Below are 20,132 nucleotides of genomic sequence, written 5' to 3' on the forward strand. Positions count from 1 at the left end.
TTTGACACTCGAGGCAGCAAGCAACATTTCCACAGAAAGCGTCAGCAACTGGGTAAGTAATAAAATTCCTGAATTGCTATCTAATAAACCGAAGGGTGTCTTTAATGGTGATGAAACTGGCTTTTTTTTTACAAGCTGCATCCAAATATCCTCACCTTGCCGCCCCCCCCGCCACCACACATCCTCATTGTTTTTATGGAGCTGTTACTCTGCTTGTGTAACTGACAGAAACAACAAAAAGACATGCATTATTGGTGCTGCTTTTTGAGGAGCAACTGTCACTGTGTCTGAAGCCTGGTATCCCATGGCCGTAAAGTCGTATTGATGGTTAACAACTGTGGGGCTTACATGAAGCGTCTGTGCCTGAAAGCAGAATCCACTGGCAATGGCTTTCACAACTATAAATTGAACCTGCTTGCTGCATCTGACACAGTCGTGGATTCCACATGGGTACAGACAGCTGAAGCTGAAGCAGAAAACCTCTGAGCACGAGTTCTCTGTTGCAACTGTTGGCAGACATGAAGTCTGAATCCATTGTCAGTGTTGTTGAGGGAGTCCTGATGTCTGGATTGCTGACCCACAATTGTTAATGCTGTGCGGGAGGGTGTTCCTGCTCATGAGATTGAGGAAGAGGCTCCATCACAAGCATGGGTCCAATTTTTGATTTGTTTTTGATGCGGGTGATGCTGGCAATGCTGCATTTATTGCTCATCCCTAATTTGTACAACTGAGTGACTGCTAGACCATATTAGAGGGCATTAAGAGTCAACCACAAAGAGTGGACCAGAGTCTCGTTTAGACCAGACTGGCTAGGGACGGCGGGTTCCTGTCCCTCAAAAGGATATTAGTGAACCAGTTGGGTTTTTAGGACAGCATGGTAGTTTTCATGGTCCCTTTTTCAGCTACTAGCCCACAATTTACCAAATTCTGTGTGATTGCTGAAGAAGTGGTTGACATACTTGTGGACAGGTAAGCTGTTGGCAGGAAGCATCTCAATCAGAGAATGTTGCAAAATGAATTTTGCATTATGCAGCTTGTACAGTGCTTATGTTCTGACCAAGTGGATTATGATAGTTGCTTTGATGTTTTATGCGATTTCTTCATGTTATTGTAATGTCCAGTGCTCTTCATTAAAATGAATGTGCATGACCGGATTTTTTTAAAAATTTGATCAAAAAATGATTTCATATTAACAGGAGTAGACTGTATAGCCTCTCATTCCTGGTATAATTTGTGAATGTTCACTATCTTTTCCATGGCTGTAGTATCCTTCCTATTATGTAGTACCCAGAGTACGCACAGTACTCCCAGCAGTGGGCTGACTAATGTCAATTCAAAATATAACCGAAAATCCCATTTTTATGGTCTTTTCTAGGGTATACTTTCTTTCACTGTTTCACATTTCTCTGCATTCTTCCTCATAGTTTGCCATGCTCACTTAATTTGATGTCAGAGAATATCGATATCATTCCTCTTGTGCCCATGTCCAAATTATTTATATAAATGGAAAACAAGAGATCCCAGTGACGTGCACACTACCCACATCACACCAATTTGAAAATATGTACACATGTTGAGTAGTTTATTTTACATTTCAAAATAATTTTGTTGATCGTGGTTTATAGACATGCATGGGATATGGGCAGTGTGTAGAATCATATGTGAGGTCACTCAATGCCGTCCTGCAGGTTCTTTCTGTATCTGTTTGAGGTTCCAACTTGAAGGAGTGAGATTGAAGAGCACAAAGAAAATTGGGACGTGCCATTTTTTTAGGGGGTAAAAGATTCAGTGGGACATAACTAGGAATGGGAGCTTTTTTAACACTGTCAAAACAAATTTTGGTGCATACCACATGGAATGGAAGAAGCTCACCCATGACCAGCCTCTTGACCATGACATCTCGAGAGGTCTCGGATCTCAAAGCCATCGCTGATCACTTCCTTGTTTCCCTTATCATTTACATCAGATGTACCCTAAGGCTCCACCTCCACCTTTGTCCTATTTTTTTCCTTGCCTATATGCTGCTGCCTGGTGATACCATTCAATGTTCACATATATGCTGACTACACCCAGCTCTCTCCAACACTCTTCACTCCTCAACCACCAGAGTACTGTCCAAATGCTTAGCTGGCACCAAATCTTGGATGAGAATGACTTTCTTCCCAGCAGCGGCAAAACTGAAGCTACCCTGTTTAGCACCCACCTAAAACTCTGTACCTTAGCCCCAGTATCCATTCTTGTCTCTGTCAGCTCCTTCAGACTGAGTCGAATAGTGCACAGCCTTACAGTTCTGTTTGAATTTGAACTGAGCTTCAAATCTCACACCCTTGCCAGCACCAAGACTGCCTATTTCCACCTCCACAAACATGGCATGTCATGGCGCCAAAGTGCTTATCTACTTACCAGTGCTGACATTTCAAGTTCTACCCGTCACAAATTGTAACTCGTCCAAAAGTCTGCCATCCGTATCCTATCCCATGTTAAGTCCCACTTCTCCATTATTCCTGTACTTTCCAACCTTCATTGGCTCCCTGTTGGCCTACACAATAATTTTGAAATTCTTGTTTTTAATCCACAGATCCCACCATGACCCCGTCCCTCCTCTTGTCTGCAACCTCATTCAGCCCTATGTTCCAGTACGTGCTGTCCACTCTTCCGATTCTACCTTCCACTTTGCGCTGCTCTGTTAGCTTCAGCACCTTGAGCCATCTGAGCCCCATACTCAGGATTGGTCTTCCTAAACCCCTCTGCCTTGTGCTCTCCCTCTCACCTACTTCAAAGGCTTTCTCAAAATCTGCCTATTTAATCCTGCCTTGAGCCCCTACCCTCTAATCCTTCACAATTCACTTCTCTGTTCTGGTTATTTTCATCTCTGAAGCACTTTTATTTACGTTAAAGACCCAACATAAGTGCACGTTGTTGTTGCAGCATTGATTAGTAATCCTAGCATATTTTTGAAGTAAACTGAATATTAGGCAACAAAGATGGACCTAATCCCAGATATCTAGGAAATAAGCCATTTCTCTGCTGTCCTTTGTTACCACTTGCATATGCCGGCACTGTATGAGTCTGCAATTCTCTCCTGTTTTGCCCCTCACTATCGGAACAGTGCCATAGCTCCTTTCTGGGCAAACAATGCCTTTTCTCTCGCCTCATCTCTACCATACATACCCCCACAAAAAAAATTCAGATCTGGATCACTGCCAAGCAATGCAAATTGCTCTTGTTTTCGTAGGCGTTTACATTAAATGTTTTGCCATTAATTATCATTAATGGAAATAATTATTTTTATTAGGGGTCAGTGTTTTATGTATAAAATGTTTTATAGCATTTGTATTTGTTGTAATGACCCATCTAGGCCCAGGTAATCCAACAAGTAGGAGGGCCTCTTTTGCTGAGCCTCATTCATTTTGCTGTATAGATATTTGCTTTGTAAGGTTTTGTCCAGTAATTTGTATATGATCTGGAGGAACTTGAAAATTAGCTTTGTTCGAGTTTGCTGCTTTTCGTCTGATTATGTTGCAAACTTACAGGACTGAATAAAATTAGTCTTAGAATAGCATTGTCGAGGCTTAGGTATTCTGGTATTTAATGTAAGATGCTATGGGGGCTAAATTGGGCCATGTAGGCACTACGCAGACACCTAAGCCCCGGAAAATGACATCTGAGATGCGCGCCGCACACTTCCGGCATGGTGTGCGCAGGATGCCATATTGGTAAAGGTGGTTGTGCATGCGCACCTAGCGAACAGCGGAAGCATGTAGAGTAGCGAGATTATGACTAAATCAGTGTACAACGCTGATTTGAAGCAGCCGGCGGCATTTTTGAACTCCCCGCTCCAGCCAACGCACTATCCTAACTGCGCACAGCTGAAGAGGAGCTAAAGGGCATGAAGGACCCCCCCACCAGCACTATTTAAAGGGAGCATGCAGGAGTCACAGGTCAATTGCTGGATTATTTATTCTGGCTGCTGGTACAATTGTGGTGTTTGTGGAAGTTTCCTATACTTGGAGGAAGTTGCAATATTATAGTGTGGTCTGGCTGGTCTTGCAGTACTGTTAGTGGCATTTAAAATAGTATGCTGAACAAGGTTGCTTCCAGACATGGTTGGCCTGCTAGGGCTTCCTCTGGGAATTGAACATGACTGGGAGAATGAAGAGAGGCCACGCAGAGTGGGACAAGCTGCTAGAAGATGGAGGAGGAGAGCACTCAGCAGGAGGCCATATCCAACGAGGGCCTTCAGGGACAAATTCGCTTACCTCCACTTCAGCGACGACTAGTACATCTGACGGCTGCAGTTCACAGAGGTCATGACTGAAATTTGTCAACTGCTGCAGCCACAACTGCAGCCTCAGAGCAGGGCAAGGACAGCATTGCCTGTGGCTGTCAAGGTAACTGTGGCACTTAATTTTTACGGCTCTGGCTCCTTTCAGGCTGCTACTGGAGATATAAGCAACACCTCAGTTTGCAGTGCTCTGCTGTATAAGGTCCCTGAGGCTCTGTTAGCACTCGGCAATAGATTCATCACATTCCCTCTTGGCAGAGACAAGCAGCATAAGCGAGCACAAGGGTTTGCTCGCATGTCAGGCTTCCCTATGGTGCAGAGTGCCATTGACTGCATGCTTTTTGCCATGTGTGCTCCACATCAGAACTCAGCCATATTCATGAACAGAAAGGGATTTCACTCCCTCAATGTATAGCTGGTGTGCGACCGCATGCAGCGCATCATGCAGGTCAATGCCTGCTATCCTGCCAGCAGTCACGATTGCTTCATCCTGCAGTTGTCCAATATGCCACCTATATTTCAACCAGCACGGCAAGTCAAAGGCTGGCTACTGGGCAAAGAGGGTAATGCCCTCATGAAGTGGCTCATGACTCCAGTCCGGAACGCATGCACATGTGCACAGCAGGTATACAAGAGCAGCCATGCTGCCACACGGAACATCTTAGAGCACACCATAGGCATCCTCACGCAATGTTTCTGCTGCCTGGACCGCTCTGGAGGAGCCCTGCAGTACTCAGCTGAGTGGGTATCAAGATTTGTTGTTGCATGCTACACAACCTCCCCATTATGAGGGGGCAGCCCTTGCCACCACCTACCCACCGAGAGCCAGCGGAGGAGGAAGAGGCAGGAGGAGGAAGAGGCAGGGAGGCAACAAGGTAGACGGGCCCTCTCTGTCAGGGCTTTGCGTGATCAGATGATTAATGAGCAATACCAGTAACCTTGACAACACCTCCCCATTCACAGCAGTCCCACACTCCTCCCTTCCTCTCCCACATGACATCAAATCGTCCTCTTTATGATTACATATTGCTTCCTCCCTCAGCTCATTGCAGAAATAGAAACCAGCACCAAATACAAATTCGTAACCACATTTATATATTTACACATCAAATGATTCAAACAAACTGATACTATTCGCCCTTGTGCGGTCCCTTCGTCTCTGTTGTTCATGTGCCGTTACCTTTCCAAGTGCTCCTGTGAGATGCATCCCCGTTGGCTAGAGCATAGGTGGTGGAAGGCTGCTGACCTTCAAATGAGGAATGTGCAGGTGGCCTTGGAGGATGACCTCGAGCAGCTGTGGGCCGGGAGGGTCTCCAGCTTCAGACTTCACCATCTCGGTCTGGGCTGGCTGGTTGACGGGCAACAGCAAGGGCACTGGCAGAGTGGCAGGGGTGGGAACAGGAACGCTGTCACCCTGAGAGGACATCCTGAGGTTTGTTTTCCATGGCACCACTGCCAGTCTCCCGGGGCGGCACCTCAGCAATCCTGATGTTCTGCTGGAGAACAGATTGCTGGACTGCTGTGAATCCCTGGAAGCCCGGTTCCACAGTGGTCCCCAGAGCTATGATCGCAGTCTAAGCTTCCAAAGCAGCAGTCAGACTTTGGATGGCACTAAGGGATGTTCGTGCTGCAATGGAAGCTGTGATATTGGTCATCAGATGCTGCGTCACAGTGGGTTTCACAGGTGTGCTTATGGAGGTGACCACACATTCCATGTGGGAAAGAATGGGCTCCGAGTTCTGCGCAAAGCCCTCTGCCAAATTGGAGCTGGACTCCTCCATGCCCCTTGACATTCTGCATGGGCTTTCTGGCAGGCTTTCTAGTGCACCAAGCATTTGGTTGTGTACGCCCTTCACAGCCGCTTTCTGTAGCCTGACCCATTGAAGTAGTCATCTGACTCCTTTGCAGCAGAACTAGTGTGCGAGCTGGCACCTGCAGTATCCGTCCCCTCCCCCCCCCCCCCCCCCACCGGCTCCTGCCCGGCGTCTCACCATGTACAGATCCCGCCTCTAAACTACGCGCAGTGGCTGCAAGTGTAAGATCGTGTGACGGTGTGTCTGCATCATCGCAGTCACCTTCCTCTGACTGTGCCGGTTCTAGTTTTTGGGTATCTGAAATAACAAAGCGACATGGGTTGAGTTGTGGTGCAGGGAGAAGAGAAAGTAAGACATATGCGCTCACACCATCTGCAGTACATGAGTCAGACAAGATTATGGGAAACTAGAAGGAGGATTAGGTATGCAAAGACCATCGATACCTCCAGCACCGCCGGTGGCCATGGCTGCATCGGTGGCCCGTCCAATGATAGACTGCACTTGTCTCCTCCATGGGGGTGAGGACGTGTAGGCCTGCCTGTCCTCCCCCAGTTCTTTCCTGCTTCCTCCTGTTATGCACCATCTCTCCTGCAAGAGGGAAGCATGTCAAGTGAGTGTCCTGCAAGATGTTTGGGTGATGTGGCTGTCATGGTTGACTAGCTGCCAGTGAGTGTGACCTGTGAGTTGTGGGTGTGCAGCTTGCAAGGATGAGATGAAGCATCTGATTGGAAGAGTTACGTACTGATCAAGAGTTTTTTGGTAGGTGGATGACGTGGGGGTGTAGTGCGTGGAGCAGTGGTTGAGGCTAGTGGTGCAGTTGGTAGGATATGTAGGATATGCCACTTGATAATTAAACTCACTCACCTTGACCACTCATGTCAAATCATTGAACTTTTTCCTGCACTGCATCCATGTGTGTGGTGCGATGCTCCTAGCATCGACCTCATGCGCGACTTCCTCCCACTGCCTCTTAAGCGTATGTCTGGAGGGCCTCCTGCCCTCCCCCTGCGGATAAAGGATGCCCCCCACCCCGTGCCATCACTCTTCCACCAAGGCCTCCAGTGCATCACCTGAGAATCTTAGTGCATGCCCTCTCGCATTCCTTAGTATCCTGCAGCTCAGCTAGTTGCCAAATGAATTCCAGCTCTTCCTGCAGACACAGTGCATCTCCCTTTTAAGAGGTGCAGGTTGCCTTTTAGTGTCAGCCACTCCCGATATCGGGGCCCCCTGCTGGTGCATGCAGCTAATCAACAGCGCAGGTAATGTTGGCTGCACGCAGCAATCATTTTAAATGATCAGGTGTCATGAATGTTTCGTGCTGCTTGCATCGCAACCAACGGGTGCAGGTTAATCGTGCACCGTGATTCCAGCACCCATTTTTGGGGGTTAACCAATTTAACTCCTAATGTGTTTTTTGCTTCTGTAAGATTCACGTATTATTGAGTGTGAAAGTGTATTTCTTTTCGTAACTGCTTGTGGCATTTGGTTGTGTACCACCAACCAATGGGCATGAATTTTTTTGATTTCTGCCGATCTTTGTTTTCATTCATTACTTTGTGCATTCCAAGTACTTTTGCCAGCCTTTTTTCCAATTTTCTCCCTTCTGAAGGCTCTAACCCATGCTGAGATATGATTTGATGGTCACCAACAGCAAACCATTGCCTCATCAATGTGGCCGTTCCTCATGGCAACCTAGACAGTGAGTGTTGGCAAGCTATTCAGCAGCTGACCTCAATCCTCTGTTCAACAAACATCCACACACATGCACTATTAGTAGGGCTCATTATGTAAACTCACTAAAATATGTTGCTTGAAATAAAGAATTTACATGATGACCTTTTTACATCTAAAACTATCAGTCCTTTGCACAATTAATTATTTCTGAAGTTCTACGACAGTTATATAGGCAAATAGTGCATTGTAACAATTGCACTTTTTGTTATAAATTTCATTAATTCCCTACACGTGTCCTATGCAGGAGTAACTTTGTGAGGACTCAAAGGATGATTTGTGCAACTCTATTTTCTCCTCAGAAGTATATCTTGCTTCTTAAAGGAATTAAATTTAATTGATTAACAACAAATTTTCCTCCCAATATAGGAGGAGCAATCTGTCAAAGGCATCGAAGAGCAAAATTCCTCTCTAAGAGAAAGAAAACCCAAGCGTCCATACACTCCGGTAGAAAATCTCTCTAAGCGGAGGCATCTTCATTCAGGTATATACAAAGTAATCTCAGATTTTCTTTTTTTCTTTTGGGGGGTGGGGGGGAAGCAAGGAGCTATTTTTGATTACAAATGTTTATAGGAATTTAAGCCTTTAGCTACCAATATTAAACATATTTTCTTGCTGGGATTTTTGTGTCTTAAGAGGAGAAATCTGCAGTAGAGGACAAAGATACACCCAAACCTGTTGAAGCGGTACTAGTTCAAGAACAAGATGAAGAAAGACCAACACAGTCTCGAGGCAAAATGACTTCAAAGCTTGAAGAAAAAGCAAGGTAGTTTTCTGCTCTATAGCCGCAGTTTCCTATTGTACATTTCAAAAAAGGAAAAATCCAATTAATGTATCCCTTCCACTGACTTAATCCATTTCTAATAGAATAACATTTTATTTAGTAAACTCTTAAAAGCAACATTATTCTGCAATTAATAATTGTACAACTGCAACTATGTTTTCTTCAAAATATAGCTCCTGTGAAGTAAAGTGAAGAAAGCTGGTATATGTTATTACATCATGGTCTGCCAATTGGAATTGAGAGGGACCTAATATGTTAGCGAAGTTTCTTTTGGCTTTTATGATAGAAAGAAAGAACTTGCATTTACACAGTGCCAGGACATCTCAAAATTCTTCACGTCTAATGTTATGAGGGCAAGTGCGGTAGCAAATTTGCACACAGCAGGTCCTACAAATTATAAATGAAATAATTGACCAATTGATCTGTTTTTGCTGGTCTTGGTTGAGGGAAGAATGTTGGTCAGGACAGCAGGCAGACTCTGCTTCTCTTCCAGTAGTGCCTTTTGTGTCCTCCTGAAAAGGCAGACATTGCCTTGGTTTAATGTTATATCTGAAATATGGCACCTCCAACAGCGCAGCACTGCACAGAATTATGTGCTCAACTCCTGCAGTGAGGTTTGTGCCTAGAACCTTCTGTCTCAGGTGAGAGTGCTACCAATTCCTTGTGCAAGTTTAACATTTTCCACAAATTAGTTTGTGATGTTTCTTTCATTATTGTTCTTACACCAGTATATAGGCTCATCCATTTTGGGCTCAGTTGCATAAGTGACCTTCAGTTAAATTTATGATTACCTTGTTGGAAATGACTATATTCACATAGTAATGAAGGAATTAATTGTCCATGTTACTGCTGGGATTTTGGCAGTTACAGCTCGAAGTAAAAATGTTATGACCAATACCTTGTATCATACCTGACCTTCTAGAATCTCAGCTACGAATGGACAGAATACTCACCGTACAAGTTCAGTACATTCAGTTCTGATATTTTATCCATTTTGTAGAAGCCAGACATCTGATTTGAGCGTTCAGAATAAGCCAACCACTCGTGCAGCCAAAAAAATAAGCAGCCCTGAGCATTTGCCAGTAACTGAACGAGAACGCCGCTCATCAACTTCAGCAAAAGAGAAACCAGCATCTGATTCAAAGGCTGGGAAATCTTCAACACCAGTATCGGTCACAAGGTAAGGCCACAAAGCAAATGTTCATTTTGTAATGATCTATTTAATCCCTCTTGTTGGAAATTAGTGCATATTTAATTATCTTCCATTTGAGACATTTCAATTGGTCCTAACAAAATATCTCCAGAATATAAAGCCCACGATGTTCATGAAATTACAGCATGTTTATTTTTGCCTTTTTTATAGATTTTTTTTTTTTTGTAATTTGGTTTTGGTTTAATTTACTTGTTTGTTATATGGTTTACAACTGTTATGTAGGCTGTCTTTTGACCAATTTTAACTAAAAAAATTTGTATACCAAAACAAGTCAAAGTGTAAAATTAATTATTTTATGAGTGATATTTGTCATTTAAATTTGCAATCAACAAGCAAATTTAAGTCACACTGGATGACAATCCTGTAAGATGCAAAATTCAATATGTAGCTTTCTGAACATATTTTGAGGAAAAGAGGAACTAATGCAGGTCAAAAAGTAAGCAGAAAAGTTACTGAGATGCTGGACTTCATCAGAACAGGTAATGGTTATGAAAACAATCAAGTGCCTCTGCATTCATAGTGTGTTGGTCAGAATCCATTTTTTTGGAGTTTTGGATGACCATCTTAAGAAAGCTGTGATGGTAGACTCGATGGACTTGGGTTATTTTCACAGGAACCAAGGAAATTAAGGGGTGATCTGATTGAGGTGTTTAAACTAATGAAGGAATTGACAGGGCATATAAGAAATAACTTCCCTTTAATAAGGGAATCCAGAAAAAGAAGGGCATTATCTTATAATTGGATATGATAGTTCAAATCAAATTCAGGAAAAATACTTCTTTACGCAAAAAGGTTGCAATAATGTAGAATCCATGGCTCCAGAAGGATATAAATGAGATATAAAGATTTTAAGGGATATGGAGAAAGGATCAGCAATTGGGATGAGAGAGAGTTGACATGGTAACAAAATGGAGTAACATGCTCAATGGGCCAAATGACCCGCTCTTGTTGCTGTGTACCACCTGCTGACATGGTTACTGCTTTCAGCACTCTGTAATATGCTTTGCTATTGCTACTAACTAGTACCAGGGTGACCTACATCAAATAGTATTTTCATTGGGTACAAGTTGGAAACCATTTTATTCTACAGCTTGTTTGCTAGTTTTATGTGTCAACGCAATTACCGTATGAAATCTTAGTAGAGACTTAGCATAATACAATTGTCCAGCTTGCACTGTTGCAATAAAAGTATAGAAGTGTTTTTTTTAAAGTGTACCTCTGGCAATCTGGTATTAATTACATATAGTCTAAATTGAAAGTTTTTAGACAGACACAGGCCACCTAATTTTGGGGCGATCCTTGGATTGGAAATTGACTGGGGAACTGTTAAGTTGGCTCCCCACAATCATTTTGGGTATTTTCTGCCTCAAGTGACATTAGCTGTTATGCCTGCCTTAGCAATGATTGATTTTGGTGACGGCAGCATGTTACTGGCATCTAGTGTTGCTAGGGGCTGATGGAAGGCCCTTCGATTTTTAAACCCCCCCCCCCAAGCATGATCAGTTGTAGGTCTATCTATTTACTTATTGCTGCAGTTTGGAAATGTCAGGGACAAAGCCCCACCTCTCCTTGTACAGCTCCATAGCCAGATGACCCTACTCTGCTATTTCAGGCACCTGGGCATCTAGCAGCCATTTTCTCTTTCGTTCCACAGGTGGTAATCCCTGTGAGAGCTCACCTGAAATATGCAAATTAGACTGACCCCAAAAAATTTGACAGGGTCTGTACTAGGTCGATTGGGTGAGAATGAAATCGTGGCCCATCAAAGCTTTGACCACAAAGCTGCTGAGGAAATTCTGGGCCACATTGTGATGAAGTTTAGAGGGTTGTAATCAGGAATAAGAATTCCAAAATGAACATTTAGGTTTTAAGTCATGGAATTTTATCATTTCACAGATCAAGGAGTCAGCCATCTCCTGTGACCAAACAAGGACGCAAACGAGAAGCGAGTCCAGGAGAACGCAGAAGGGGACAACATAAAATTGAAAAAATGCCACCAAAGAGAACAAGGCGGTAACTAGGAATGCTAAATGTTGCTACTCTGGTTCAACAAAATTGTTAAGCTATCATGTACATTGTATATTATAAATTAAGTTATATTTCTTGATGTAGTAATGTAAGGGAAACATGTGAAGCCAGTATTGATAGGTTAAAACTGTCCTCCTTTTACTGCACTTAAAAAAAAAACTGTGTTGTATATGGGAAATGGTGGCTAAAATGTTGACGTGCTTTTACCTGTTGTAACTTGCAATTTTTAAGTACGAAGTTTTCATTCTATGAATGTATTTTATTTTTACCAAATCCTATTTAATTGATTGTTTGCTGAAACTAAGCAACTGAGGGATGCAACTACTAGCAATATAATACTGTACATTGTTAACATGTGTTTCTTGGTAATGTTCCATATGTTACACCTTTGGAATGGGTGACCAAAATATTTTGTACTCAAGTAAAACTCATTGAGCATGTTCAAATGGTTTATAATAAAACTACTTGTGTTTATATAGTGCCTTATCATGTAAAGACACCTGGAAACACTGCACACCATGAAATAACTTCAAGGTGCAATGGCTGTTATTTAGGCAAAGGTTGTATTTAAGTTTTCATTTTAATGCATCATATAATGTTTTGAAAACTTGTGTAACATATAGTACTCGTGTGCACACTTGGTCCATCATGCTGCAGACAGCACACTTTGTTAAACCTGTGAAACCATTTTTTTAAAAAGAGACAGCAAGCTAGTCATCAGTGTTGGGAGCTTCTTATCTGGAGCCTGAAACTGATATGTATTTTCCAATCTCCACAGTTCCCTCATTAAACAATTAAACTCTGACCTTGATCTGTGGTACAGATGCAAAACAATCATTTTTAAAAGAGAAAGAAAGACAATGTAATGCTTCTGACCAAGAGCCTGAAACTGACCAGCCTTTTACAACTCCACAGTTCTCGCACCAGACAAAACTAAACTTGTGATTGGTCCAAAATTATGTTTACTTTACAGCAATTAGGCTTTGTGCCCTTCAAATGACACAGCTTTATCTTATTAACAGAATGATGTATATTGCATTGTACAGGACATCTGTCCTTATTAATACAGTGCATCATCTGACTTACCATGAGCATATATTAGGATCAGCCTACTACAATATACAATCACTGACAACGCAACCCCCGGGATGGAACCCAAGGTAAAGCATGGACTTCAACTTTTTCCTGAAATAGCAATTTTTGGATTACAATATTCTGCTATTTACAGCATGTTACATGTATGACAAATGGAATTTTACACTGCCAAATTTCAACATCAAACTTTGCTATTTTGTAATATTTTTTAAAATGTTGACAGCAGTTCCCTTTTGTACAGAGAATTCAAAGATCATTTATTTAGAGGTAAAAAAATTGTACCAATATTCATGTTTAAAGTGAAGCTGATAATACAATGTCAGTGTGAGGGGTTCCTAATGAGTTCAATGAATTGATCAATCTGTCTATCACCATGCTAAAAGTGTCATTGCTGAGCAATTCACTTAAGTGGTTCTCAGTTTGTCTGATACATAATTGCATGCACTCCGGCAGGAACTAATTTCTTTCTTGAGACCCGGACAACTTAAGTCTTCATGTATAGAGAGTTAGCAGTAGATCTATCTATTTTTGTATGATATAATAGAAATTGTTTATGTAAACTTGTCGCACTGTAATTGTACTATCCTGCTAGTAGTGGTGCTATAGCACCTTAATTTTGCATTTCCCAGCTCCTCAGCCTTGTACCATCCTCTGCTTCAAAAATTTATTTGATTTTCTCTTGAGAAGCAATAACCTCTGCGTTATCCATCCTGTAACAACAACTTGCATTTATATAGTGCCCTTAATATAGTAAAATGTCATAACCTACTGTATTAAAAATTCTCCTACCCTCTCTCCTCACTCTTAGTGACAATTTTACTTTGATGACCCCCTTGTCACTGACTCTCCAACCAGAGGAAAGTGGGGAATATAATCAGTCTTTAAACAAAATAGAGAAAAAATAATTTTTTGTAAGTTTTTGAGGTATTCAAACACCACTAGAAGCCACAGTTTAGGAGTCACCTAAATGTAGACAGATTAATCAGTTCATTAAATTCATAACTGCATGTACTATAATGTTTTTTTCCCTCTTCCTCTGATTTCTTCCTTTGCCCCTCTTTTCCTGAAGCCAGTGACCATGCCTGCATATGGTTCTACTGGTAATATCACCTCTTCGATGCCCACTTTCAACCGGCAGAGTGTGTCTGCTTACTGTTCTGTTCAATGGTTGAGTGCTAGTAGGGTCAAGAGTGGGAACACTGCCTAGCTTTTTCCCCCTCTCTTTCTTCTTAGTACCACTATTAAGAAGACGGTGGCACCCCTGCTGCCTCCTTGTCTAAAATTGTTTAACTTTGCAGACAATAGATTTTTTTTTTTGGTCAGGCCAAGCTGTGCAGAAACCTATCACCGTGCTTAAAAAGTGTCGCTACTGAGCAATTCACTTAAGTAGTTTTCAGTTTTTTCTGATTATATAATGCGCACACACTCCGACAGGAATTCATTTCTTAAGACCCGGACAACTTCAGGATGGATTGGCAAGAGCCAAGGCTTGAGGACTGTCAAGCCCACTGGAGTACTAAGAGTTTAATTAGCTACAACTGTGCAACTTAACTCACTGTTCAGTTAGGACACCCTACCCTAACCCATAAAGAATTGGCTTGCAGGATTTGCGGGTGCATTTGATCACCCCCTGCGTCCAGCATAGCCACACATCATTAAACATTGGTTCTATGGGTTGGAGAGCTTGTGCTTGTCTTTCTGAAAGGAAATTACTGAACGAACAACCAACCTGATTTACTGGCTTCCAGGTAACTCCTACCAACAGCTCTTCAAGCCTCAGACTATTCTCATCAGCTATTTCATGGGCATCTTTTTATCTTGGCTCAGCTGCTAGCACCCTCGCCTGAGTCAGAAGGTTGTGGGTTCAAGACCCACTCCAGAGACTTGAGCACACAATCTAGACTCACAATGTCAGTGCAGTACTGAGGGAGTGCTGCACTGTCAAAGGTGCCATCTTTTGGATGAGACGCTAAAGTGAGGCTCTCTGGTGTGTCCTCTGTTATGGATGTAATATATTCTGTAGCACTATTTGAAGAGAAGGGGAATTCTTGTGTTCTGGCCAACATTTCTCTCTCAACCAACACCTTAAACCCCCCCCAAGATATTCTGATCATTTATTAAATTGCTATTTGCGGGATCTTGCTGTGTAAATTGGCTGCTGTGTTTCTTACGTTATAGTGACTTAAAAGCACTTAATTGGCTGTAAAGCACATTGAGACATCTTAAGATTGTGAAAGGCCTTATAGAAATGCAAGTTCTTTCTATCTCCCTTTCGTATGTTGAAAAAACTATCAACTTATAATATGCCAGCCACCTTTGTTTTGGTCAGCCAGGTGTGTGAGGTGCAGAAACCCTTCACAAATTCTCACAGGTAAAATTTATGTTTGCCCACTGAAGTGCATACTCTCATCCTATAGGGACATATATATCGCCATTTACTTAAGTTCAGGGAACTTGGGCACAGTTTGACTAAAGCCAGGTTTAGAGACACCTGCATACATGCAAAAGTACTCCCGGAGCTTAACCAGCTAAAATCTGGCAGCCTATCACGACAGAGCACTGATAAATTTTCCCTAAAAGCCTGCAATGTTGGGGTGTCTTAAGTATCTAGGAATTCCTGTATCTGAACAGCACAGCAACGGGTCTTCAGTATCATACAAGACTCATAAAATAAAGGGGCTGACTTTCCTAACTTGAAGGTGGTGAAATAGTGGACTGAAGTGTTTCACAAGGCCAAAAGCACCTTGAATCCCCCATCGATCTGACAATTATGTGCCACTGTAAATTAATTGAACTTTCATTCCAAATCTGCAATGGCATCAATGCCTTAAAGGAAGATTCAGAACAGGGCTGCCATGGGTACCTGCACACACTTAGTATAACCTGATAGCTGCACTTGCAGCCCAGCCCAGATCTGTCGCCATGTTTTGTATTACATTTTTTGAAATATATTTATTTGAGATGTAAACAACACTTGACGGAGCAGTATTTATTACTCATTTCTAATTGCCCTGAGAGCGTTAAGTGAACCACATTGTGCTATACACAAGCCAAAGCAGGTATGGGTGACAGATCCCTTCAAGGGCATTACTGAACCAGGTCAGTTTTTATAACAACCTGGTAATTTTGCAAAATGCTATGCTGGGATTTGAACTTGCAACTTAGTCAAGTAACATAACGATTAGGTTATTGTACGTCTCATTTCATCCTGGTGACTGAAAGAAATCATGCACATGCGTGCCATTTTATTGCATACATGCAGCTATATTCCTTGGTGCGTTGAACAAGATCAGCTCAACAGAATCTACCCACATTCACTCAAGAACTCTGCCCACATTATACAAACTTTAATTGTTAAATGTAAATCAGAGTGTTATTTATATAATTTGTAAACACTTCAAAGTTTTTGTGTTTAGCTCTTTTTCACTAAACTAAACAAAAAAGTGAGTACAAAACAGGATTACCCATTTTGTACATGCACCAATTTCTTTGGTAAAATTAACAGGAGGAATTTCATCCCAAAGATGTTCAGTGAATTTTACCACTTCAAACCTGTTCTGTATTGTCTGCCAGTGATGGAGTTTGCTTTGTTCCCATTTATTTTCTGTAATTTCTTAATATTTCTAAATAAAACAGACCTAGATAAAAAAAAAACAGAACCTTTCACCAATTGTGTAAGCTGTAATCTTTTCAGTTTTTAGTATCCCCATTACTGTCATGAAACACTTGCAAAATGTTTTCTCTAAACTCCTGGCACTCTGTATTGTGAGGTGTATTCAACAAAATGCAGAGTGGGTCTTTGATTGGTAGTTAGGTTAGATAGTGAGTAGCTGAACTATATGGGTAAGGAAGGTTACAAGTTCAACCTGTGTTTTGTGGTGAGTGAGGTAATCTTCACTGGGGTGCTACATTTGACCTTAGCTCCCTAGGTAAAGGAAGGGAAAAATCAGCCAGGGTTTTCCCTCCTGAGTGCTAGTCTGATGGAAATGATGACAGGGTCAGACTGCTAGGATACTCCATGTAGCCATATAGCTTGCTGACAGTCACTCTGTAATGGATACCTATGGTAAAGATGTGTTTATGAAACAGTGACCCTGGGAAGGTGAAAGGTGTGTCATTTGAAAGAGGTGGCTATAGAGATAGTGGATGCATTGGTTGTCATCTTCCAAAATTCTATAGATTCTGGAACAGTTCCTGCAGTTTGGAAGGTATCAAATGTAACTCCTATTTAAGAAAGGAGGGAGAGAGAAAACAGCGAACAACAGACCTGTTAGCCTGACATTAGTAGGAGGGAAAATGCTAGAATCTATTATAAAGGATGTGATAACAGGACACTTAGAAAATAATAATAGGATTTGGCAGAGTCAACATAGATTTATGAAAGGGAAATCATGTTTGACAAACATATTGGAGTTCTTTGAGGATGTAACTAGTAGAATAGATAAGGGGGATCCAATGGATGTGGTGTATTGGATTTTCAGAAAGCTTTCAATACGGTCCCACACAGGAGGTTGGTGAAGAAAGTTAGAGCCCATGGAATTGGGGGGTAATATACTGGCATAGATTGAGAATTGGTTAACAGACAGAAAACAGAGAGTAGGAATAAACAGGTTTTTTTCAGGTTGGCAGACTGACTAGTGGGGTACCGCAGGGATCGGTGCTTGGGCCCCAGCTATTCACAATCTATATCAATGATGTGGATGAGGGGACCAGAAGTAATATTTCCAAGTTTGCTGATGACACAAAACTAGGTGGAATGTGAGTTGTGAGAAGGATGCAAGAGGTTTCAAGGGGATATAGACAGGCTAAGTGAGTGGGCAAAAACATGGCAGATGGAATATAATGTGGAAAAATGTGACGTTATTCACTTTGGTAGGAAAAACAAATGCAGAATATTTTTTAAATAGTGAGAGATTGGGAAATGTTGATGTTCAAAGGGACTTGGGTGTCCTTGTACATGAGTTAACAAGCAGGTGCAGCAAGCAATTAGGAAAGTATGTTGGCCTTTATTACAAGAGGATTTGAGTACAGGAGTGAAGATGTCTTACTGCAATTATATAGGGTCTTGGTGAGACCGCACCTAGAATATTGTGTACAATTTTGGTCTCCTTACCTAAGAAAGGATATACTTGCCATAGAGAGAGTGCAACGAAGATTCACCAGACTGATACCTGGGATGGTGGGATTGTCGTATAAGGAAAGATTGAGTAGACTAGGCCTGTATTCTCTAGAGTTTGGAAGAATGAGAGGTGATCTCATCGAAACATACAAAATTCTTACAGGGCTCAACAGGGTAGATGCAAGGAGGATGTTTCCCCTGGCTGGAGAGTCTAGCACCAGGGGTCACAGTCTCAGAATAAGGGGTAGGCCATTTAGAACTGAGATGAGAAGAAATTTCTTCACTCAGAGGGTGGTGAATCTTTAGAATTCTCTAACCCTGAGGGCTGTGGAGGCTCAGTCATTGAGTATTTCAAAACAGAGATCGATAGATTTCTGGATATTAAAAGCATCAATGAATATGGGGATGGTGTAGGAAAATGGCGTTGAGGTAGAAGATCAGTTGAATGGCGGAGCGGGCTCAAGGGGCCAGATGACCTACTTCTGCTCCTATTTCTTATGTTCTTATGTGTTTGTGAATGCGGGTTGCCTCGTGCTAATGATAGAGCAAAGAGGTGTAAAAGAAATGAGAACATTGTTCTTGAGCATTCTTTGGCCTCTGAACTCCAAAGTTATAATGCATACAGCAAACCGAGATAACTTTGGAGACCTTCCTAGGGCTGTAGAGCAGAAAACACCCCCAGCCAACCGTTCCAGGCAATAGATGTGTAGCAGACATATTGTATGTTACAGCAGAGGAGGAGGCCACTCGGCCTATCGTGCCTGTGTCAGCTCTTTGAAAGAGTTATCCAATTAGTCCCACTCACCTGCTCATTCACCATAGTCCTGTAAATTTTTTCCCTTCAAGTATATATCCAATTCCCTTTTGAAAGTTACTATTGAATCTGCTTCCACCACCCTTTCAGCAGTGCATTCCAGATCATAACAACTCGCTGCATAAAAAAGTTTCCTCATGTCACCTCTGGTACTTTTGCCAATTACTCTAAGTCTGATCTCTGATTACCGACCCTTTTGCCACTGGAAACAGTTTCTCCTCATTTACTCTGTGAAAACTGTTCATGATTTTGAACACCTCTATCAAATCTCCTCTTAACCTTCCTTGCTCTAAGAAAGAAAGTGTACTTTAGACACTACAGATAAAGTGAAAACTAGAATGCATTAGGCGATTAACCCAGCATCAAAGCTGAAGGTCAGGCTAGGATGTGCGGCCCAACTAAGAGTTCTATATACAAATGCACGGAGTATAAGGAATAAATTAAATGAACTACAGGTTCAAATTCAAATTGGAGGTAATGACATGATAGCTATTACTGAGACATGACTGCAGGATGGTCAGGATTGGGAACTAAATATACTGGGTTATAAGGTCTACAGGAAAGACAGGGAAAATGGAGGAGGGGGAGGAGTAGCCTTAATGATTAGAGATGAAATCACTTCAATGATAAAGGAGCATATAACGAGAGCTAAGCAGCCAACAGAGACCTTATGGGTTGAATTGAGAAATAGGAAAGGATCTAAGACTAGTGGGAGTTGTGTATAGGCCCCCTGGCATCAGCTCTGAAGTGCTAGATTGTATAAATGCAGAGATTAGACAAGCGTGTAAGAAAGGCATAGTGGCCTTAATGGGGGACTTTAACCTTCACATAGATTGGGAAAAGCCGACTAGCAACTGTCAGAAAGGTAGTGAATTTCTTGAGTGTGTCCGGGATAGTTTTCTACAGCAGTATGTACTAGAGGCAACAAAGGGCCAAGCCATACTAGATTTAGTAATGAGTAATGAACCAGATTTAGCTAACGGGTTAACTGTACGCGAACATCCATCCAATAGCGATCATAACATGATCGAGTTCAATGTAGTGTTTGAAAGGGAAAAAGGTGAGTCAGCTGCTAAGATTCTAGACTTGGGTAAGGCCGACTTCAATGGGATGAGACAGAGACTGTCCACAGTAAACTGGGCAAATTTGTTAATGGGTAAAACGACTGATGATCAGTGGGAAATGTTTAAAGAAACATTTAACGTAATACAGAATCGGTTTATACCCCTGAGGGGCAAGAATTCTACTT

The 20,132-nt window shown here is 42.0% G+C and overlaps 1 protein-coding gene across 1 annotated transcript in view; it reads left to right on the forward strand.

Moving 5' to 3' along the window:
- bod1l1 (biorientation of chromosomes in cell division 1-like 1) overlaps nucleotides 1–12,661 on the forward strand; it is a 52,609-nt gene extending 39,948 nt beyond the window's left edge. The window contains exons 12-15 of the mRNA XM_067989574.1: nucleotides 8,200–8,314; nucleotides 8,467–8,596; nucleotides 9,615–9,794; nucleotides 11,724–12,661. Coding sequence (XP_067845675.1) covers nucleotides 8,200–8,314; nucleotides 8,467–8,596; nucleotides 9,615–9,794; nucleotides 11,724–11,844 — 546 coding nt within the window. The 3' untranslated portion in view covers nucleotides 11,845–12,661. The remainder of the gene's footprint in view (nucleotides 1–8,199; nucleotides 8,315–8,466; nucleotides 8,597–9,614; nucleotides 9,795–11,723) is intronic.
- Nucleotides 12,662–20,132: the final 7,471 nt, after the last annotated feature.

The sequence above is a fragment of the Heptranchias perlo genome, chromosome 1 (genome assembly GCF_035084215.1).
Source record: "Heptranchias perlo isolate sHepPer1 chromosome 1, sHepPer1.hap1, whole genome shotgun sequence".
NCBI classification, from domain to species: Eukaryota; Metazoa; Chordata; class Chondrichthyes; order Hexanchiformes; family Hexanchidae; genus Heptranchias; species Heptranchias perlo.